General features: G+C 38.8%; 2 protein-coding genes across 4 annotated transcripts in view; one reads left to right on the top strand and one right to left on the bottom strand.

Annotated features, from left to right (window-relative positions):
- The first annotated feature begins 1,414 nt into the window (after nucleotides 1-1,414).
- On the top strand, nucleotides 1,415-14,742 carry slc5a12 (solute carrier family 5 member 12). Its single transcript, XM_026203353.1, has 15 exons — nucleotides 1,415-1,823; nucleotides 2,029-2,094; nucleotides 2,180-2,231; nucleotides 2,440-2,507; nucleotides 3,308-3,462; nucleotides 3,633-3,773; nucleotides 4,555-4,684; nucleotides 4,811-4,899; nucleotides 5,191-5,303; nucleotides 6,417-6,484; nucleotides 6,568-6,654; nucleotides 7,254-7,426; nucleotides 7,724-7,827; nucleotides 14,266-14,375; nucleotides 14,454-14,742. The coding sequence occupies exons 1-15, from the start codon at nucleotides 1,470-1,472 to the stop codon at nucleotides 14,616-14,618; spliced, it is 1,875 nt and encodes a 624-aa protein (XP_026059138.1). The 5' UTR covers nucleotides 1,415-1,469; the 3' UTR covers nucleotides 14,619-14,742.
- A 2,448-nt stretch (nucleotides 14,743-17,190) lies between these two features.
- Nucleotides 17,191-23,529, bottom strand: part of LOC113043758 (anoctamin-3-like) — a 61,460-nt gene continuing 55,121 nt past the window's right edge. For all 3 annotated transcript variants that reach the window (XM_026203336.1, XM_026203335.1, XM_026203337.1), the window contains 3 exons: nucleotides 23,290-23,376; nucleotides 23,091-23,196; nucleotides 17,191-22,133 (listed from right to left, as the gene is read on the bottom strand). In XM_026203336.1, the coding sequence (XP_026059121.1) occupies nucleotides 21,951-22,133; nucleotides 23,091-23,196; nucleotides 23,290-23,376 (376 nt within the window). In that variant the 3' untranslated portion in view covers nucleotides 17,191-21,950. The remainder of the gene's footprint in view (nucleotides 22,134-23,090; nucleotides 23,197-23,289; nucleotides 23,377-23,529) is intronic.

Here is a 23,529-nt window from a genome sequence, read left to right on the forward strand (position 1 = left end):
GCCTCCCGTCCTGCGACGGCCCGATCAAAGACCCGCCTCATCTCGGCGGAGAGCGTCTGAAACGAGGCGCAGCATGGGTCCTGGTCCTCCTACACCGCTGTCCCCCATAGTGCCAATCTCCCAGAAAGCAACGTTAATACAAAGGCCACCTTTGCTCTTTCGTTCGAAAATGTTCTGGGCTGAAGGGAAAAGTGCATATCACAACGGGTTAGAAATGCTCTACAGAAGTTAGGCTCACCCGAGTATGTCTCCGGGATCGGAAGGCGTGGTTCTGGCTGGGAGGCGGTCACTGGTGGTATCGGGAGAACAGGCGGTGTGGGTGGTGCAGTGGGAGCTCGAAGAAGATGGAATTGTTGGGTGAGCTCGGACACCTGTGTCACCAGGGCTTGAACCGCGCGACCAGTGTCGTTAAGATTCCTCTCCTGGGAGTCCATCCTCCGAACACTGGCGCTGAGAAATTCCTCCAGAACTGATGGTTGAGTACTCACTGCCTCCATGTTGGTCAGATCGTTCTGTGACATTCGAGTATGGAAGACAGGAGACAAAAGCAAGTAAACAGAGTTTATTGGATAAGATGATGGAAGGTCGGAGAATGATGCAGGAACCACGATGGCAGCACAGACTGGTGAGTAGTTGAGTTGAGTGCGCTGATGACAATGACGGTGGTGGTAAATCCAAGTGCGGTGATAATATTCCGTGTGTGAAGGTAAAGGTCAAACAGAAACCAGACAGGAGACAAAGCAAGGCAGGAACACACTAACAAGACATCAGCCACGGTTCTGCAAACAACGATCTGACAAACAGGAGACGAAAGACAGGCCGTTAAATAGGCAGTTGGAATGAGTAGCACCTGCTACAACTCCAACACCCACATGAAACAATCAACATGACGTAACATGAATACAGCTGGAGACGGTGCATTCACGAACCGTGACAGCAAATGGTTTGAATCAGCTCCCAAAGTTTTATGCAATTAAAAAAGCATAAACGGCCTTTGTGTCACCCCCTGCCAGCCTTTTCATTTTTTGTTTGTTCTGTTAAACCGCTCTGTCAGCAGTGTATGTATCATTTCATGGATGATAAAGTATTACAAACACAACTAAAGCACATCACCAGTTAATCATCATCAGCGAGAGAGAGTAATAATGAACCACATCAGAACTTTACCACAATATCACACAGTCACTATTTAATTCTTTATATCCTATAATATAATATAATATAATATAATATAATATAATATAATATAATATGAGATAGATAGATAGATAGATAGATAGATAGATAGATAGAGAGATGAGGACATAGGTGAGTGATATAATGACTAATATGACCCCTCGTCCCGTGTCTTGACTCATAAGCAGTTTTAACCTGTTAACACCTCAATGATTAACATGATTAATGTGTGAGGTGTCTGAACTGGAGGAACTGGAGGAAAGCTAGCAGTTTGAGCAGATTCGGCCTCAAGCATGGAGGACAGGAGTCGCGCCGTGGGGACCTTCCAGGCGGGGGATTATGCGGTGTTCGCCGCTCTGTTCGTGGTCTCCTCCAGCATCGGGGTTTTCTTCGCCATCATAGAGAGGAAGAAACCCTCGTCTAAAGAGTTTCTGGTGGGGGGCCGTCAGATGTCGTGCGGGCCGGTGGCCCTATCTCTCACCGCCAGCTTCATGTCTGCGGTCACAGTGATTGGGGCCCCCTCAGATGTGTACAGATACGGGGCCTCGTATGTCATCTTCGGGGTCGCCTACACGTTCGTGGTGTTTCTAACGGCTGAGCTCTTCCTGCCGGTCTTCTACAGATCAGGCATCACCAGCACATACGAGGTAATGATATGAATATTTCAGATTTGCTTTCTTCATCAGTGTAGGTTTCACTAAATGATTGCATTATACAAATATCTGCATATCAATATCATCAACATATCTCCTCGAGTTGACAGAAGTGAATGATTGAGGTAGGATGGAGATGGCCAGATGATGTTGGGCGTTTTGGAGCTAATGAGTTTATTCTGATTTGTTTTTCTCACAGTATTTGGAGTTGCGTTTTTGTAAGCCGGTTCGAGTCGCAGCGACTCTGATTTATATCCTTCAGACGGTGAGTGGCACTGGATGTTAGACTCATATTGATTGGTAATTGATCATCTTTAATAACGCTGAGCGCTCTGTTTCGACCTCTTCAGATTCTCTACACTGGTGTGGTCGTCTATGCTCCAGCTTTAGCTCTCAATCAAGGTCAGTCTGCATTCATCACACAGATATTGTGTTGACATCAACCTGAGTGGGCATTTATTTAATAAATCTGTGTCAACTGTATTTTGTTTGTTAAAGCAGACTGTCTTCATTGTTACTGTGACTCAGATAAAAGTCAGATCAGAGTCATTCACACAGAATGTAATTACATAAACACAGTTCTGTATTTTTATAAATTTTTTGTCTTCAGTGACAGGATTTGATCTTTGGGGATCCATATTTGCCACTGGCATTGTCTGCACGTTTTACTGTACATTGGTAAGTGAAGCTGAATCCAGACACTGAACTGATTTCACACTAACTGTGAGTGGAATCATGGTTATGTTTAAAAAAAACATGATGATTATTTATCTAGGATTGGTTAGGGGTTGATTGTAATTGTGGTTTCTGTGAGGATACTTCTGGGTGATCCTAAAATGCATCAAGAACTCATTAGTGAATATTAATGTTGTTTAAAAATGTGAATGCTACCTTTAACACATCGTTTCATTTTTTCATTTTTTTTTTCATTTTTTTTTCTTCTCAAATTAAACTGTGTGGCTTATAAACAGTATATAAATAAATACACACACATACACACACACACACACACACACACACACACACACACACACACACACACACATATATATATATATATATATATGTAAAATGATGGTATAATAAAATATTATTATATAAATATATAAAATTAGAATAATATAAACAAATATATAAACAGTAAATTAAAACTTGGAAAAGTAATAATTCCAATATCATGTTTAAATTGAAAAAAAAAAAATATATATATTTCAATTTAAACATCTTAATTCAGGTTATATATTAAACTACTTTTAAGCCAAATTTGGGAAACGATTAGTAATTCTGATATGGTTCCATCTAGAAAGTTATTATGGGTTTCATGAGAGAACACAAACTGTGTGAACGACTCCTGTTGAAATATTTCTGTTGAAGTGTGTAATTCTGAGCTAAATGTTTAAAGTTGTGTGAATGGGCCGTTGAGCTCAGACAGAAACAGGAGAAGCAGTGCCAGTGTGTGTGTGCGTGTGTGTGTTTAGGGTGGGCTGAAGGCTGTGGTCTGGACAGATGCCTTCCAGATGGTGGTGATGGTGGTGGGGTTTCTCACGGTGCTGATCCAGGGTGCGAGTCGAGCTGGAGGGATTGAGTCTGTCTGGAGCACAGCTCACGCTGGAGGCAGAATGAACGTCTTTGAGTACGTGTGTGCAGACATACACCTAATCTACTCATGCCTTACACAACTAAACACGAAAGCACACCTATTTTATTAGAGTGAATATTGATTTATACATTGTGTGCCAATATTAGTGAAGAAATGTGAACATTGACACTTGTTACAGTAGTTTTGTGCACCGTTGTTTCCAGCTTTGACGTGGATCCACTGAGGCGACACACGTTCTGGACGCTCTCTGTGGGCGGCACCTTCACTTGGCTGGGCATCTATGGAGTAAACCAGTCCACCATCCAGAGATGCATCTCTTGCAAAACAGAACGTCATGCGCGCTGGTGAGCACAAAACGCTGTTCAACCATTTACACCAGATTGAAAAAAAGAATAATTGTTTCTTGTTAAAAAAAAACATTTATGTGTTTATACAAATGCAACTATCCCCATTTTGCATTTCATCATTAACAGTGTGCAGCTGAATAAATTATTCGTTGTATTTTCATTTTTTACATTTTGCACTTCCGTTCTTGTAATGTAAATTATACATAATGTGTGTCAAGAAATGAAATGTATAAACTGAAATATATATATACCTTAAATGAACAGTGTCACTTTGCATCTTCCAAATGCATAAGTGTACCTCAATATTGTTTAATCTGAATGATTGTAGGCCTACATTTACTCCTGTATTTCTACACATTTCCATTGAAACATCTTTTTTTTTTTTTGCTCCTTAAAATATTTATGTCTTCAAAGTTTTAAGGTAAACAGTTTACTTAAGGCCTCTATGCATGATCAATTATAAAGGGTTATTAAAGGATGTAATGTAATATAATTGTAATACATGATATATTGTCGTGAATAATTATAACCAAATTTAAAATGCATAGTGTAACAATGAATTGATAAGTGTTATTATGTAAGTGTGGCTATTACAAGGCATAATTAATGAATTAAACCACTGTTATAATGCATTATACATAACGGTTTTAATTAAGTAAAGTGTTAGCAGTTTTATTGCCTTTATGGCAGTCAGCAGGTCTCAGTCTGGGGTCTTCAACAGCTTCAGGCCACAGGTCAGGACACTGAGATTGAGATCAGGTGTGTGTGTTGTGTACAGGGCTCTGTATCTGAATCTGCTGGGGCTGTGGATCATTCTGTTCTGTGCTGTGCTCTCTGGTCTGATCATGTACACCTTCTACTCGCGCTGTGACCCCTGGACGGCTGGAGCGGTCTCTGCTCCGGACCAGGTCTGAAATCATCTCTGATATCAGCGGCTCAGATTAATCAGTGTTATTAGCGGTGCTCGCTAAGGAAAGCATCGCTATTACTGTTGCTCACACACCTAAGATTCACTCTATCTATTTTCATCTCAGCTCATGCCGTATTTTGTGATGGAAATCCTCGGGGCGTTTCCAGGACTGCCAGGATTATTTGTCGCGTGTGCTTTCAGTGGAACACTGAGGTAAAGTTCATTTTGTCCCTCAGTGATTTTCAATGTATTTATCAAAGTTCACAATAATATATGTGATAGAAGAAGAAAGCAATAAGCTCAATGGCAAATTCACCATTGCAGCCAAGGGTTGTATTATTCCCTTCTGGAATTCAAAGTCATTTCAAGAATAGTTAGACAGCAAATAATGACAGATCTTCCGTTTTTGGACGACCTTCCTTTAAATGGGTTTTCATGTATATTTATCTGAGCGAAACATCTGACCTATAAACGGAGACGTGCTGTTCTGCTTCTGTTTTTCAGCACAGTAGCTGCCAGCATCAATGCTTTGGCCACGGTGACGTATGAGGACTTTGTGAGCCAGTGTTTTAGAGATCTGTCCAACCGCGCGGCCAACTGGATCAGCAAAGCCCTGTGTAAATACATCCAGCTAAAAGAGGACACGCTCATCATCAGAATATAAGAGCGGATTTAATCAGTAAAAGAGATCTGTGTCGGCGGATCGGTACATTATTATGAGTCACAGCGAGTTGAAAAAGTCAGTCTATGTGGGTGGAGATGAAAGTGCATCAGATGATGGGGTCTCCTGATTTCTCTAGGAAGGGGCGATGCTTTTAACAGACAGAAGTAGGTCAAACAGAAGGCGGAGTGAACCAAACCAAAACCAGAGGAAGAGTGAACTGTGTAGCCTAGAGTTAGTCTAGAAAATGTAGAAGTGAAACACTTAGCACTTAGCATGATAGCACCAGTTTATCTTAAACAGATGACATTTACAGATTTGATTGATCTTCAATGTAATATTTTCTGACTTTAATCGGATGTCAGCATTAACTAAAAGCAATTCAATTATTGTTTAAATATATATTCAATTGCAGTTCATTTAATTTAAGAGGTTTTTTTTCACTTTGATAAGTAGTACCTCTTTATATGTATTTTCATAATTCCATCACCTTTGAAAAACAGTTCAAATGTATTGCCCAATGTCATGAATTTAAAACATTTGTAATTGGTAATGATGAAGTTCACTACAAATTTAGCATATTTTAAATATATCCAGATATAAAGCTGGTTAAAATGACTTTATAATCAATAGCTTTACATGTGCTTTAGTATGATTGTCAAACGTATTTAATAAGTGTTTATAGTATAGAAATATAGTCATGTTAATTGTACTCCATGTACACTTATTACATTACTCTTCTATTATCTGCAAATATATATATTTTTTATTGCACGTTGAAGATTTGAATATACTATAAGTGCACATTCAATTAAATAAATAAATAAATAAATAAATAAATCTCCATTAATATTCCATTTATTCTGGTCTTTAGATATTGCTTGAATTGTTTGAAAATTAGCCAGTTGCTCTTTTAATTAACTAATTTCGGATAACATTTAATATCCCTAAAGTTATGTCCTCAGGTGTGTAAGACATCCCTAACCCTAACTCTAGAGAACTGCACTAGTGCTGCTTGTCTTGGAGAGATGTGTAGTGTGTCTAACACTGACTGTGTGCTGATGTTCAGGTGTGCTGTTCGGTGTGGCCTGCACTACTATGGCCGTGGCTGCTTCATATATGGGAGGAATCGTGCAGGTATCATGTGATTCTCATACGGGCCGAGGTGATGTGTTACTGCTTCATTTCCTGTCACTGAGCGTCTTTCTCCTCTGTCTCAGGCGGCGCTCAGCATCCACGGCATGTGTGGAGGACCAATGCTGGGCCTGTTTTCTCTGGGAATCCTGTTTCCTGTCACCAACAGAAAGGTAGATCTGACTTTCATACCAGAGCTGACATTAATAACTAACTGGTGGACTGAACACAGGAATGTTTGGGATGTTTACATTTTTACATATTTTACAATATTTTAGGATATTTAATGTTTAATAAAGACTTTTTAAATCTTATAGTTAATTACTGAAAAGGGTATTGTAATACATTTTATATTAAAGCATATTATTACACAGAAAATATTTTGTAAAAATAAATCAAAATTTACAATTTTATTCTGAGCTGTTGATATATATATATATATATATATATATATATATATATACAATTTTCTTTATAATATATGTAAATCTACATTTAACAAGATTGGATTTTTTCAGACAAAACAACTTTATTTTCTAATGCTTACTTCATTTTACCTTAAGAATCCCCTTATATAAAGGGTATATAATATAAATATAAGGGTATAAATAATATCACCATTATGAATACTGATACCAATATAAATATTTGCAAGTGGACTATAGTGTGTATAATATTCAAGTTCAGACAAAAAAGTCAAAACATTAAAACATTTTGAATTTGTTCATCACTGATGTTATATAAGTTTGTGTCCTCTTGGTTTTCTCTTTAGGGGGCAGTTGGGGGTCTGATCGTGGGCATCAGTCTCTCGTTCTGGGTCGGTGTGGGGGCTTTCATTTATCCAGCACCCAGCAACAACACACGTCCCCTCGAACTCAACACTGCAGGCTGTAACTTCAGCCTCACAGCTGATGGATCCAACCAGACATCAGTCACCTCCGACAGGTGCAATGGGCTTCTACCATTCCCCAGAGTCAGAGAACACCCCATCTTTGTTAAAAGACAATTGTGTTTGTAAAACCATTTCATGAGTGCACTCAGTCATCGTAAAAAACGAATGGAAATTCTATAAATGTGATCACAGATGAGCAAAAATTACCCATTTTCTTGCAGTCATCACCATTTTATCTATAAGAAACAAATTAATTAATTTGATTAATCTTTGTATAATATAAAATAAAAACCAACTAACAATCATTTTTTGTAGTGACGCTGTAGTAATCATGTCTCTGTCTTGTTCAGGCATTGGCTGGCTGACTCCTGGTACTCCATGTCCTATCTGTACTATAGTGCGGTGGGCTTCATTGGCACTGTAGCAGCAGGTCTACTCATCACACTGCTGACCGGTGAGAGCAACATTTCATTAGCTCACACTGACAGCAACAAAACACTTCCAGTTATAGACTGCCTAAGACTGAAAACAACTGTCGGTCTCAATGAAGGGTCAATGCATACCACAGAGGCTCATGAGAGCTGTAATATCAAACAAAGTTGTTTTAAAGGGGTCATACATGTATTCATACATATAACGTTAGGCATGGTTTCTTTCACCAGAAACAGTTGCAAGTTACGTCATTACTAACATAGGTCAATGATTCAGTGTTTCCCCATCCATGGTTCCATTAAACATTCACAAAACAGCACTGCAAAAAAGTTGTGAGGTTGGAGCTACAGCTCTTGACTTGTGGTTAGAAGCATAGTTTCTTGTTAGATCATGCTCTTGAGCAAAATAAGCAACATGCAGTATTTTGGCTAATTATGTTTGGGCAGATCGATCAACTCTGACTTCAACACAAAGCATTGTTTGAAGTCAAGATGACTAAACATGACTAAACTGAAAGTCCAATGGTTATTTTCAAGTGGATGTGGGAGAATTCAAAGGTCTGGCTAGCAAACGTTTGGAGGATGCCAAACTTAATATTATCTTGCTTACTATTTAAGACACATACTGTAGCTGCCCTTTGGCATCCATAAACGGGACACAGAGGGCCCTATCATACACCTGGCACAATGTGGCGCAAGGCAAAGTTTTTTTGCTAGTTTCAACCCAAAGCAGTTCTCATTTTTCCGTCCTGCACCACGTTGTTTAAATAGCAAATGCATTTGACTAAAAAAGACCAGCACCAACTGGTCTAAATGTGTTCAGGCGTATTGTTGGGATGTTGCTATTTTGAGGAACTGAAAATAAACTGCACAATAGACCAACTCAAACCTGGTCTAAAGTCTGGCGCAATGTTTTTTCATTGTTATGTTTTTCAGAGCGTGTTAGTAATATGCACCTATAGGCGGGTGCGTGACGTGTACACTTTACTTATTACACACACAGGGATGCACAGCAGCACACAAAAACATTTTTTAAAATGAACAATTACATTTCGCCATGTCAATCACCAGAGTTTCTGATGGGTGTTTCTTTCTTTATTTCGCCCGTGAAGAGCGCCATTAATCTTTAGTTGCGTAACACCCTGAAAATGCACAAAGAAACAACAAAACCAATAAATACAACTCATATACAGAACAATGAAATCAATAAAGACAGTTTGAAACAACTAATTAACAAGTAGAGCTAATTAACACACAAACAAGCTCATATAACTTTGAAATAAACTAAAAAACGTAACACGTCAACTTCACATACTTCACTCCGCTTTACCAAAGGATAAAAGGATGAAACTGAGCAGAATCAAGGCACCGTTCACCATAAAAATAAATGTTATCTTCATGCAATTTGGAGGAACGTGAATCTTCACACTTTTCACTTTACCCCACCACCAACTGCTTAAAGCACGTGATGTCTAGTTCACACTACACGATTTTAACCTGATTTAAGCCCGATTTGCAAGTTAATGCGCTTGCTATCATCAGTTCAGTTTCAGTTTATTGTCCCCTAAGGGAAACTTGTCTTACAGCCAGGTAAACACACAGGTAGCACAACAGGTAAACACCACATACACATACAACAACAATACAAACTATTAATTAAAAACACTGTTACACTACTACTCATCTAGATCAAGAATTATGCAAGTTTAGCAACCGAATTGCACTTGGTATAAAAGAGTTCTTTGTCCTATTGGATTTAAAATGAGGTACTCTGAATCTCCGGCCTAAGGGGAGGACCTCAAAAGAACAATGAAGGGGGTGATTTACACAGTCCAATATGGCATCTGCTTTCCTCATAACCTGCCTCTCATAGATATTTGTCAAGGAAACCTGTGGGCATCCTATAAACTTACCAGCCACCTTGACAATATAGCTGAGGTTATTTTTCTCCCTCAGGCTGATGCCCCCATACCAGGGAATAAAAGCGAAAGTAAGAACAGATTCAATAAAAGATTTATAAAATAAAGACAGGATAACCTTATCAACATTAAAAGAGTTAAGCTTCCTTAGGAAGTACAATCGTTGTTGTCCCTTTTTACAGATCATCTCTGCATTTATGTTAAATTTGAGTTTATTGTCTATCACAGTGTCCAGATATTTGTACTGCTCCACTACCTCTATGCCGATTCCTTTTATATAGGTGGGTGGAGGACTACCTGATTGTTTTCTCCTAAAATCTATGAGCATATCCTTGGTTTTAGAGGTGTTAAGATGGAGAAAAGACGTGTCACACCAACTTACAAACTCATCGACCACTGGCCCATGCTGAGATTCATGTTTCTGCAGTAAACTGACAATAACTGTATCATCCGCATATTTCAGAATGTGTCTATTACTATACTGACTCCTACAATCGTTAGTGTAGAGGATGTATAGTAAAGGTGAAAGTACACAACCCTGCGGGGAGCCAGTGGAAGAGACACTCCTTCGAGAGAGACAACCATTCACCTTAACTCGCTGTGTTCTGTTAGTTAAAATGTCCATAATCCAGCACACAAGATTACTCTCAATGTTAAATTCTGATAATAATTTACTGACTAAAACGTGTGGCTGGATAGTATTAAAAGCAGAAGAAAAATCCAAAAACAAGAGCCTGGCATGTGTACCAGGACCCTCTAAATGTCTATAGAGGAGATCTAAGAGTGTAATCTGGGCATCCTCTACCCCTCTGCTAGCCCTATATGCAAATTGCAAAGGGTCCAGGGCCCCACCCACCCTGAACACCAGAAGCCGCTTAACAATCCTTTCAAATGACTTCATGACCAGTGAGGTCAATGCCACTGGTCTGAAGTCATTTAGTGTGCTCACAGAGTTGCCCTTCGCCACTGGGACTATGATAGACTCCTTCCAAGCCATTGGGACCCTTCCCTGTTCCCAGGACATCTCAAAGATGTTTGCAAACACCCCACAGAGCTGCTCTGAACAGCACTTCAACAATCTCCCAGTAATTCCATCCGGTCCTGGACTCTTATTTACCTTAATTCTCTTAAATACAGACCTAACCTCCTCTTTTGTAATTGAGAAAGGAATAGATTTTACCTGAGCTTGTTCCTCCATTCATTTCTTTAGTTTGTCTGAAAAGTCATGATTATCAAAACGTGAAAAAAAGGTGATCAATGCTTCAGATAACTCACTATCATTTGTATACATTGGCAATTGGACTGATTTTTTTTGTGTTTTTTGCAACCCTATCATTCTTTTCACCCCATCCCATGCTACCTTCAGGTTGTTACTGCCCAGTCTATCCTCTATCTTATTTTTATATTGCAGTTTAGCCTTCTTGATTTCTGCTCGGACCTCCTTCGTTGCCTCCTTAATTTCATGCTCATTCCCGTTATGAAAAGCACAATGCTTTTTCATTAATACTTGTTTCAATGAGCTAGTGACCCATGGCTTATTATTTGCATACACTTTGACATGTTTTTTGGGAATAATAGAATCCACACAAAAAGAAATATAGCAACATACAGCATCAACAACCTCATCAATATCCGAAGCAGAGTCAATGAAAACGGACCAATCGGTGCAGTCAAAACAACCTTGTAATTTCTGAACAGACTCTTCGTCCCAGATCTCAATCTCTCTAGTTTTAACTTCCCCCCTTTTGAGTATAGGTCTGTACACCGGGATGAGATTAATAGTACAGTGATCCGAAGATCCTATGGGAGCCAGAGGAGAGGCCTTATATGCCTCCTTAATTGAACCATAGCATTTGTCCAAAGTTTTATTTTTTCTAGTTGGACATGTGACATATTGATAAAAAATGAGGGATTTACTCAGTTTGCAATTATTAAAATCCCCCATAAGCAGACATGGGGCATCCGGGGAAAGAGATTGAAGTCTTTGAGTCACTTTACGAATTATATCGGCAGCAGTTTGTGTGTTTGCTTTGGGGTGAATATATATTACAGTCACAAATATCTGGGGAAATTCTCTCGGGAGATAGAACGGACGAACGGAGATGGAAAGCAGTTCGATGTCAGGAGTGCATATCTTTTCCCTGACGGTGATGTTGCTACACCACCGCTGGTTTATATATACACACACTCCACCACCCTGAGATTTCCCTGTGACTTCAGAGTCTCTATCCATCCTAACAGGCGCCCCAAAACCGCTGATCGATAAGTCCGTGTCGCTGTCTTTAGACGACAGCCACGTCTCACTGAAAGCCATAATACAGGCGTTCCTGTATTCCTGTAGATAGTTCGAATTTGCTTGTAGCTCATCGATCTTATTTTTTAAGTGACTGAGCATTTGCAAATATTATTGAAGGGAGCGGAATACGTCGTAATTTTTGTTGTTTTAACCGGAGTCGTACGCCACCTCTCTTTCCTCGCTTCCTCTCTTTACGAGAGTTTTTGCAACCATTTCCAGGAGACCTGGGCCTAGAGATCTCGGCTAGAATATCTTCAGATACAAGCGGGTCCCAGTATATATTTCCCATAAGCGGATTGTCCCATCTCATCAAACATTCCCGAGAGTATGTCCTTACCGGCTCACGTTGCTGGCTGTGTTCGCCTTGGACATAATAAATCCATAAAGTCCATAAGATGACAACGTAGTATATCTCCATGGTCACTGCTTAAATGAACAATCGTATCTAGTCCATTTCCATCAAACAATGAGTCAAAACAAAAAACTTATTTAGCACTTTTTGACAAACAAACGCAGACAACAACACACCTGCTGCTGGTCGCTACAACAAGAGCAGCGCCCCCCTCCTCAGATCAGGTTCAGAGAGGCTGTGATTGAGGGAAAATCAACAGGTGATCTGTGCTCGGCGATCTTTATGTGTAAACTACTCAACAACGCTTCAAAGAGGCTCGCTGACACGTCAACAATGGCAAACAGATATCAAGTATGCCAAATATCTGGACTTGTTGGCTGACTCGACATCACATGGTGTCAGGTGCTGTGACGAGCTACAGCCAATGAGAGCGCGTGGCATGGGTTGAGGTCACCTGAAATAAAACATAAAATGTTTTCACTGAGCAAACAGCCTTCTTCCCAACATCATTTTGGGTGAACTAACCTTTAAAGGGTTAGTTCATCGAAAAACCAATATTCTGTCATTAATAGCTCACCCTCATGTTGTTCCAAACCCGTAAGACCTCAGTTTATCTTGGGAACACAGTTTAAGATATTTTAGATTTAGTCCGAGAGCTCTCAGTCCCTCCATTGAAGCTGTGTGTACGGTATACTGTCCATGTCCAGAAAGGTAAGAAAAACATCATCAAAGTAGTCCATGTGACATCAGAGGGTCAGTTAGAATATTTAAAAAACAAAAACAAAGCAGTTTGTGATATCCGGTTCGCGAACGAATCATTCGATGTAACCTGATCTTTTTGAACCAGTTCACCAAATCGAACTGAATCGTTTTAAATGGTTCGCATAATACGAATTAATCCACAAATGACTTAAACTGTTAACTTTTTTAATGTGGCTGACACTCGCTCTGAGTTAAAAACAAACCAATATCCCGGAGTAATTCATTTACTCAAACAGTGACTGACTGAACTGCTGTGAAGAGAGAACTGAAGATGAACACCGAGTCGAGCCAGATAACGAACAACAGACTGACTCTTTCACGAGTCAAGAACCGTTTCTGTCAGACATGTCTGATTCGTGAACCGAGGAGCTGATCATACTGCGCATGTGTGATTCAGCGTGAAGCAGACCCACACACAGACCGCCTGAACTGAACTGATTCTTTTGGTGATTGATTCTGAACAGTTCAGTCAGTGTACTGTTTGAGTAAATGAATTACTCCGGGATATTGGTTTGTTTGAACTCAGAGCGAGTGTCAGCCACATTAAAAAAGTTAACAGCTTAAGTCATTTGTTGATTAATGCGTATTGGAGACACAAACCATTTAAAATGATTCAATTCGATTTGGTGAACTGGTTCAAAAAGATCCGGTTACATCTAATGATTCGTTCGCGAACCGGATATCACTAAACTGCTGCGTTTTGAACTCTCTCACAACAGACACGGAAGACAATGCTGAATAAAGTCTTAGTTTTTGCTATTTTTGGACCAAAATGTATTTTCGATGCTTCAAAATATTCTAACAGACCCTCTGATGTCACATGGACTACTTTGATGATGCTTTTCTTACCTTTCTGGACATGGACAGTATACCGTACACACAGCTTCAATGGAGGGACTGAGAGCTCTCAGACTAAATCTAAAATATCTTAAACTGTGTTCAGAAGATAAACGGAGGATGTTTGGAACGACATGAGGGTGAGTTATTAATGACATAATTTAGTTTTTTCGATGAACTAACCTTTTAAGATCTCTGGATGAACCAGTTTCTGATTCAATAAATGGTCTTGTTGAACTAAGGGTGGACTCAATGTTGAGAAAGTATTGTAAAACTGTCATTCTGGTGTCTACAGGGCCATTGGATCCCAAAAACGTAAAGCCAGGACTGACTCGATCAGTGAAGGATGTCATCTGCTTCTGCTCTGAGAAATTCATGCAAGCAGACTTTAGTGAAGACAAAGAGGTGAAGAGCATCAGTTAGACTGTGGATTTGAGTCTTCTGAACTTTTGATGCAAACTCAACTTTTCTCTGTTCTCTTAGGATATGGGAGACTTTGGCATGGCATGGGAGAAACATACAGACACGGAAGGTGTTATAAAAATGGAGGAGAAGGTCAAGAGTGATAATGATAGCCTGCATGAAAACGGTTACAGTAACGCCGCTTTTGACCATAATGAAACTAGTCAAGTTCAAGCAAAGCTTTAACTTTTTGACCACATAATCATATAGAAAATGTTCAATGAAGTCAAAGAAAATATCAACTATTTAATTTAAAAGATACAATTACAGAAAAGTGAATCCCCACTCAATGTTAAAGACATATTTTTTACAAATATTGTATGTTACTGTTTTTTTGCTTTACATGTAAACACGGATAAAAGAGGAGTCACATTAATAGCCTTGATAAAATAACTTTAAACAATCAAATCATGTGGTGTCACAGGAGTGTTGAACATTATTCAAGATGACTGGTATTTCGCCAGTAATACTAAACTCCTGGATCAACATCTTGTCCTAAAGCCCGAGACACACTGCATGATTTTTGTCTGTCCCAGATAAAAGATTGGCATCGTGAAACAATTATAGCGAATCAGAAATCACCACAATTCTTTCACAATGCTAGACTTTCATCTGGGACAGCCAAAAATCACACAGTGTGTCTCAGGCTTAATTCAGGGGTCCAATCCTGCTCCTGGTGGGGTCAATTTCCTGCAGAGTTTGGCCTGGAAAGTTTCCAACGATCTAAAAGAGCTTGATTAGTTGTTTCAGGAGTGTCTGGAGCTAAACTCTGCTGGATTGTGTCCCTCTAGGAGCAGGACTGGACACCCCTGTCTATCTGTAAACCCAATTCTAAACCTGGTGGTACTCATTCCAGTTTCTGAATCTATCCTCCAGCAAAGTTTTTCTCAAATCATAATCAACTGCACCTGAACCAACTCCTTATGATCTTCCGGAACACTTGGTAATTGCAAACAGGTTTCTTGGGGCACAGTTGCTGAACAGGAATGAGAAGCTCTGCCTAAAACAACTTGAGGGGTGTCTAAACTCGGTCGTGGAGGGCCGGTGTCCTGCAGAGTTTAGATCCAACCCGTTAGACACACGTGAATCAACTTATTACTAGGCATACTAGAAACTTCCTTATAGATGTGTTGAGGCAAGTTGGAACTAAACTCTGCAGGACACCGGCCCTCCACGACCGAGTCTGGACACCCCCAAACTTGAATTTCCCTCTTCTGACCCAGGGATCTCCAGGTCTGCTGCTGGAGACCTACTGTCCTGCAGATTTCAGCTCCAGCCCCAATCAAACACACCTGAACCAGTTAATCAGGGTGTACAGGGTCACTCGATAATTACAGGCAGGAGTGTTGGATCAGGGTTAGAACTGAAGTCTGCAGGACAGTAAAAAAAAAGGTTGCACTTTATTTTACAGTACGTGTACTAACATGTACTTATAATGTACTTATAGTGTATCTATCTAAGAAAGTTCTGGTAATACAAGGTAACTACATGGGTGTAGGGTTAGGTTTAGGGGTCGGTTCAGGGTTAGTACCTAGTTATTACATAGTTATTGTAATTACTATAATAAGTACATAGTATGTACATGAGGAACTGTAAAATAAAGTGCAAAAAACCCTGACACCCCATCCTGAGTCTAACCCAACCCTAACCTGTAACTCCAATGTCTAAGTCCAATCTTGACTCTTAAAGGGTTAGTTCACCCCAAAATTTTAATGCGGTCATTAAATAATTCAGTCTATAATTTATTTCGAAAGTCTTTGATCAAATTATTTTGGTTTTCTTTGCAAACAAAAAAGTATCCTCGTAGCTTCATAAAATTAAGTTGGAACCACTGATGTCCTTACTACCTTTCTGTGCCTTGAACATGGTAGTTACATTATATAGAAAACTCATGGATTTCATCAAACATACATTAATTTGTGTTCAGAAGATCTTACAGGTTTGGTAAGACATGAGGGTGGGTAATTAATGACATAATGTTACTTTTTTGGGAAAATTTCACTAGATTTAAACTAGATTTTAACCATCTTCAGCTTTAACCTCTTAAGACCCAGCGGTCTCATATGAGGACATTATATTTAGAGAATTTCTGTGAGACTGTATGCCACAGTTTTAAGTCTGTATGTCCTGGACAGAGCACATTCAGGGCTTTTCAGAAATACCCAATTATTGGATGTTTTACCATCACCACTCCGTCACCTTGGTCTTCAGAAATGTCTGAAATTAATTTAATGACTCTCTTATGAAAGATGATAATATTTTTTAATTATCAGTTAAATCTGTCCGATATCTGTATGAATTTTATCATTTCTGTGTCCTAAATCAATATCTCAGGAAAATGTTATGGGATTTCAAATCAAAATACTTTCTGACTTTCTGTTACAAAACAGGATGTTGATTTCATACATGTTCTTATATGAGGACACCGATACTAAAAGCATGTTTATTACACATTTTGGGAGACATATGAATAGGGAAAGAAATTATATTTCAGTATTATGTGAAAAATTATATATTATTATGAAAATCTTGAATTTGAATTTATGCATTTAGCAGACGCTTTTATCCAAAGCGACTTACATTGCGTTCAGTCTAAATGTTTTCTCCTAACGTGTTCCCTGGGATTCAAACCCCCAATCTTGCGCTTGTTAACACATTGCCCCCAAAACACATTACTATGCAAATTAGATTTAGTTTATAGATACATTGTATATAATGAGAACCTGTTTATGGCCATTTTACGCACATTTTGCAGAAAGAAAAATGGTCTAATGAATCATTGTGTTATAACATTATATACAAAGTCTGGTAAACAAAATCTTGAAAACTAAAAATGTATTGGTGATTTTAAAAACAACCAAGGACATAGCATAAATTATGAATGAAATATCCTTTTTTTTCATTATTTTTAATGCTCTAAACAATATAAAGACATGTCTTAAGCGGTTAAACATTATTCCAAACTTTAATTCCCAATCATTGCAGCTCACAATTCTCATTTTTTAGCCCTACCGCACCTACTGTCTAAATTATGGACATGTTTCTTAAGACCAATGGTGCCCTCCTGGAGGGCCACTATCCTGGAGAGTTTGGATCAAATTCTATAATTAAATACACCTGAACCAACTAATCATGGCTTTCAGGATTAATCACAACTTCCAGACAAGATTGTTTTGGCAGCTGGTAGCTAAACTCTACATGCCCTCCAGAAGCAGGACTGGAAACCCCTTCTCCAGACCCAACCCCATCACCGACTCTTAAATCTAAATAGTAGATGGGAATGTTGTTCTAGAACTTGGGTCTCCAAACTCAATCCTGGAGGGCCAGTGTCCTGCAGAGTTTAGCTCCAACCTGATGAGACACACCTGCATGGAAGTTTCTAGCGTGTCTAGTAAGACCTTGATTAGCTGGCTTGGGTGTTTAGCGTCACGCAAAGGTTTGGAAAAATTAGTCGTTAAACAAATCATTTGGGAATCTTTGAACAAATAAGGTAAAAATAAATGCATAAGACAATGAAAATGTTTTTGTGCCTTGCATGCATGTCAATGTTGGGGATTCCCAAAACCAAAATATGAACCTTTCATAACCCATAATAGGGACACTTTAAATTCAAACCTAAGCATTGACCACAAAATAGCATCCAAAAACTCCAACTTTAACCTAAGCCTAACTTTATAACAACACTAGCAATTGCATTGTTTTGACTAATAACTGATGCAGGAATCAAGTCATTATTCCAATAAAATGCAGTGAGTCTGTGCAAGAGATGTTAAACGCTGACTGTAGTGGTATAATGCATGCTGTTGATCATAATAAACATCTTTATTGTTTCATGTACTTATGACAGGCATTTTCAATGAAGACATTTTATATACAACCAAGTGTATTTAATAAAACCTGAATAACATTTGTTGTCCAATTGTCTGTAAATTAATGTTAATGAGATCACCACAAGGCCATTAACAACTGATCATTCATGACGAAGAACCACTACAACACGTACTGATCTCAGGTCAGTCTTCTCCGGTTTTAGCAGATAAAGGCCATGCACACTTCACAGTAAAAAGTGCACAGATACACAAAGGTTCGTCAAGAGCCCGAGATGGACTGGGCTTCTCAATGAGGTCATGCATAGATTACAGTACACCAAGAGAACGGTGCGTCATAGTAGAGACTACTTCCTGTTTCAGATCAACCTCACATTTCCATTCATTTTATGAAATTCTGGTCCTGCTGAAGATCCATAACACATAAATCATCAAAGCACACTTTAGTGTCTAATACAGTGATTCTCGACTGGTTTTTATCTAGGACCAAAAATGGCGACCCAACACAGTACCAAAACTGGTGCATTTTATTATATACGTTTATCATGTTTTTCACTGCTGTCAGTAAACCTACTAGAACAGACTGAGATCAATATTGAGTTGCGACTGACCAGTTGAGAACCACTGTTCTAATAAACTACACAGTAATATATATGTATATTTTCTTGAACGTAAATCCTAAACAGAGGTAATGAAAATTATGCTCCTAAAGTGCTTTAATGAAATTCAACTTAAATTCAACTTTTATTGAGTGTAAAATATCTATGAAGCGAGAACACAATCTAAGCTTCGTTTCTGATTTTTTTTGAGTGTATATCTGAACCCATATGGGGTCTTACCCATGCAAATGGAAAGTGCAAAAAACATACTTAAAAAAGCAATACTTGATTCAAGCTAAGAAAATATGATACAAATATCTCATCTGCAAACACTCAAAGGGCCTGAGGACAGATGCATCGACTGTGTTCGAAATGGAATACTAACGTATTTATTGAATACTTCTTGCATACTGCACAGTACGTACTTTAATGTGCACTATTTTTAAGTATGTTAAAGAGAATGACACATTACATTGAATGTTTAACTGAATTAAACTATATGGTATCTAGTTATCTCTCTAAAATAAACACACTTATATTAAACTTTTTCTCAGTCTGATCAGAGATAGAGTTGAGAAAATCATGACTGATATTACTTTTAGCGCGTATGTCACACTGAAATATAAGTTCAAGTTGAACACACTGTGTTGAGTGACAGACAATGGAGATTAGAGCACATGTAGTAAACCTTAATATTCCATGCATACAACATTTACATTCTTTGCCTGCTATACATAATAAATACTGAAAAAAAGTATAGTAGTTGGGTAGTATGCTATTTCGAACATAGTCATTGCCTTTTAAAAAACAGTGTAAGAATGAGATGCATGCTGGGAGCACTCACTTCATCAGCTTTACAAAACTCTTGCACTCTTTCACACACACACACACACGCAAACACACAGTAATGAATGCACATATTTAAACATGCACACATACACGCCCAAAAAAAGAAATATACAGAAAATACATTTTACACACACACACACACACACACAACATGTAAAGTAACAGAGTTTGTCTTCCACCTCCACTGTCCCAATTGTAATTCTATCATCTCATCTGTTTAAGCTTGAACTGTATGGATAATGGTGGATAGATTAATATGCTGTGATTTTTGTATTTTACAGTGGTTGACAATGTTTGCAGTCGAACACTAGCTTACTGCTTACTTCATACTGCACAGTTTATGTATACTGCATACTATTTTTAGTATATCAAACGGCATCCATTATGCAACAACACATGCAACAGTAACTTCAACTTCAAACAGTAGTATGCTACATTGTTGCTACATAACTTATATATTCGGGAGTGAATGAAAGTAAAAACAGTGAATCGCCATTTTCATAATCAATTTTTGGTGTTCCAATCAATTAATGAATCAAGAAGGAATTTTAATTTTAAAGTACATTAATCACACTGGAAATAGAGTGGAAAGCTTGGAAAGTATGAAAGCTTGGAGTATTTTAGCACTTTCCAATTCTATTATTCTGAACAAAAGTATCATCACTGCATCGCTCTATTGTACTGTAGGTTAAGTCGAAAGCATTGCATTGTGGGATACTGCATTCCACACAGCTCACTCAGGTTGTATTCTTAATAATTTAGCAAACTCACAAACTCAAAAAATTCACAGCATACATACTATACACTGCAGAGATGCTAGTATGTTGTTCCAAAGATAGCCAATGTCTTGCTCATAGGCTGATAGGAACACAAAACTCATGACAGCCGAGCAACAAACTCACTCACACATCAATTCAGCTCACACACACTACAAAACCAGGCCAATGAACAAAGCACATAGTCTTTTAAAATAATGAAAAACAAAGAAACAACATGCAATAAAAAAACATGCATGTTACTTATATCACCATTTTGCCAATATTGGCTATTTGTTTTATTTTATTTGCCTTGACAAAATGACTTATCGTACTGAAAGACAGATCTGCATATCTTTTCAAGGCGCTGCAGTACATAAAAACTGTTCATTTGCATAAACAAATTGATTTTTATTTGGTAACCTTTACCAGAAACCACTTTTGTAACAAGAATCACAATGTGAGATGCTGGCAAGCGAAGAGAGGGGCGCAACGGTAAATTTGTTCGTAAGTAAACTTCGTCACGTTGCCTGGTCACCTGGTAGAGAACTGCGGGATGATAGCTGCCACGCACAGAGACGCAGACAAGTAGGAAAGCAGAAACTCCAAAAACCCTTCATCTGCATAGTAAACAGTCCAACCGCACCAGTGCTCCATTCAGAACTACGACAGAACACAGATGAAAGAGCAGCGCCACTGCAGGCCATGCCGGGAAGGATGCGTGTTCAAAGAATGATATTTCCCACCCACACACTGGAGTTTACGGTGTGTTAGAAAACACTGCAATCCATTGATCTCAATGTTGATGATGCTTCACATGGACAAAGCAGTGGTTTGTGGAAGTGAATCTCCTTCATGTTCTGCAGCGTACTCTAGCACAGACGTTTGTTGACTATTAAGAAGGAAGGTGGATCCAGTTGTGCTCTCGGAAATCCAATTTATTTAATTTCCGCGTGGTTTCAAACTAATACCATTCATTCAATACCCTCAATACATATTTTTATAGATAAAATGCCTATCATGATTTTCTTTAGTATAGTGTTTCTCAAGCTTCTTTATCCCAATCCATAATTGCTTCATAGCCACCTTTTGCTAATGAGCCAAAAGTTTAAGTAGCCAATCAGTAAAGTTTTAGAACTACTCTCGGGTAGGGATAATGTAATTGAGAAAAACCTCTTTGGTGCAGAGTACAGCTGCCAACTGTAGGCTCTAAAGGGCCACCCGGAGATCAGGTTTTGACCCCACACTGAATCCGCTTCCTGGTTTGTCAGAGCAATGAAAAGTGGGCAGCCCATGCATGGAGTCAATAAAGCTAGCTGTCCAAGGTAGCAGAACGGTTGTATATGAATGTCCGTGTTCACATATGTGCTGCAGGTGTGCATGTTTCAAGGACGCTTGTCCTCCGCTCTAAAGTCTTTATGTGCTTTTGTGGGTAGTGAATGTGGTTCTCCAGTGGGCATTTTTTTGTATATTTATGGACAGGCATGGCTAAGGCCACTCATGGTGATAACGTTTGCCATTCTTTTTCCGCTCTTTCTGCAAGTGCTCCAGTTCCGTCTCATACATCATCTCCTGCATTAGGTATTTCTCCCTGCGCATGCGATCACACAGGTCTTTGGGCATGTCTGGAATCAGATGGGCTATGAAGGTCTTAATGCCAAACACTAGGTGCTATGGAGAATATAACAGACAATGGAAAAATCACAAACATGTCATAATCTTAGGTTGCATTGCAGTACTGAGAAGTAGCTAAATTAGCCTTGTGTTAAAGAAGACCAGTGCCATCATGGTCCCATGACAATGAGCACTTCAGAATCTCAATAGTAATAGGTGATTTAAGTACCTTTTTTGCATACTGTTTTAAGAATACTGCTTATTTATACTTAATATTGCTTATTCTACTTACCTTCTACTGGAAGTTTCTAGCAAGAAGCTTAGAAAGACCGTGATTGGCTCATTTAATTATTAATTAGGGTTGGACTGGGTCCAACTTCAGGAATGAGTTTGGAGACCCCTGCTCAAGTACCTTTCAAGCTTTATCAAAGAGCAAGTTTACTTTAACTACTTCCAATCATATATAGCTTACACCTTTGCAAAATAAAATTTTAAAGTAGCTTCTCCAAGTCAACAATTTAAGGTGAGGCCAATGTAGGCAAAATATGAACTTGAGGTATGGGCTCAACATGGGTTTGTCCATAAGTTACTTATCATCCTTATCTAAATAAGCCCACTTGAATTCCATGATGGCCCTGTCTGAATTATCTCCATTATGGGCTGTAAATGGGATTTGACATGAGTTCCTTGTCGGTCTTGTCTGAATTAACTACAGTATTGGCTCTAATGGGCTTGTTCATGAGTTCCTTGTCGGTCTTGTCTGAATTATTTCCATTATGGGCTGTAAATGGGGTTTGACATGAGATCCTTGTCGGTCTTGTCTGAATTAACTACAGTATTGGCTCTAAAGGGCTTGTCCATGAGTTCCTTGTCAGTCTTGTCTGATTTAGCTCCAGTATGGACCTACATGGAACCTGTGGACAAACCCATTAAGAACCCATACCTCAAGGATCCCATAAAAGGTTGTTAATGGTGTAAAGCATTACTTAGATAATATTGTTAAATAGCACTGACCTCAAAGACTATGATGAAGGCTAGTCTGGCAGCCAAAACATGCCAGAACTGCAGGGTGAACTCATAGGGTTCAGGACTCCATGGAGGCGCTCTATAATCCCGATACCTGTAGAAGGGAATAAGATAAATTTACCTTGAGAAAAATACAAAACCCAAAAGCATATAACAACATGAAACTGTAGCATGAGTGTTGCTTTACCTGCAGTATCGAGGATGATAACTCCCATTTTTAAATTCACCCATATCAAAAACAGAGAGGCTGTTGTTCAAGTATCCTCTTAGACATCTGTGTAAAGACACACAAAATGAAAATACAAATCATTAGCAACACAGAGATTCACACAAATTCATAATTTCATAACTCTCGGAATAGGAATAGATCTGCTACACTGCTGCTGCTGCAGAGTAAGTACAGTACCTAGACTTGCTACTGCCACTA

Source organism: Carassius auratus, chromosome 25, assembly GCF_003368295.1.
Source record: "Carassius auratus strain Wakin chromosome 25, ASM336829v1, whole genome shotgun sequence".
Lineage (NCBI taxonomy): Eukaryota > Metazoa > Chordata > Actinopteri > Cypriniformes > Cyprinidae > Carassius > Carassius auratus.

Bases quoted from the DNA above. Each gene is read 5' to 3' on its own strand.
- slc5a12 (XM_026203353.1), top strand. From the start codon at position 1,470: ATGGAGGACAGGAGTCGCGCCGTGGGGACCTTCCAGGCGGGGGATTAT. The intron at 2,095-2,179 runs GTGAGTGGCACT...CGACCTCTTCAG, and splicing joins TGATTTATATCCTTCAGACG to ATTCTCTACACTGGTGTGGT. The intron at 14,376-14,453 runs GTGAAGAGCATC...CTGTTCTCTTAG, and splicing joins ACTTTAGTGAAGACAAAGAG to GATATGGGAGACTTTGGCAT.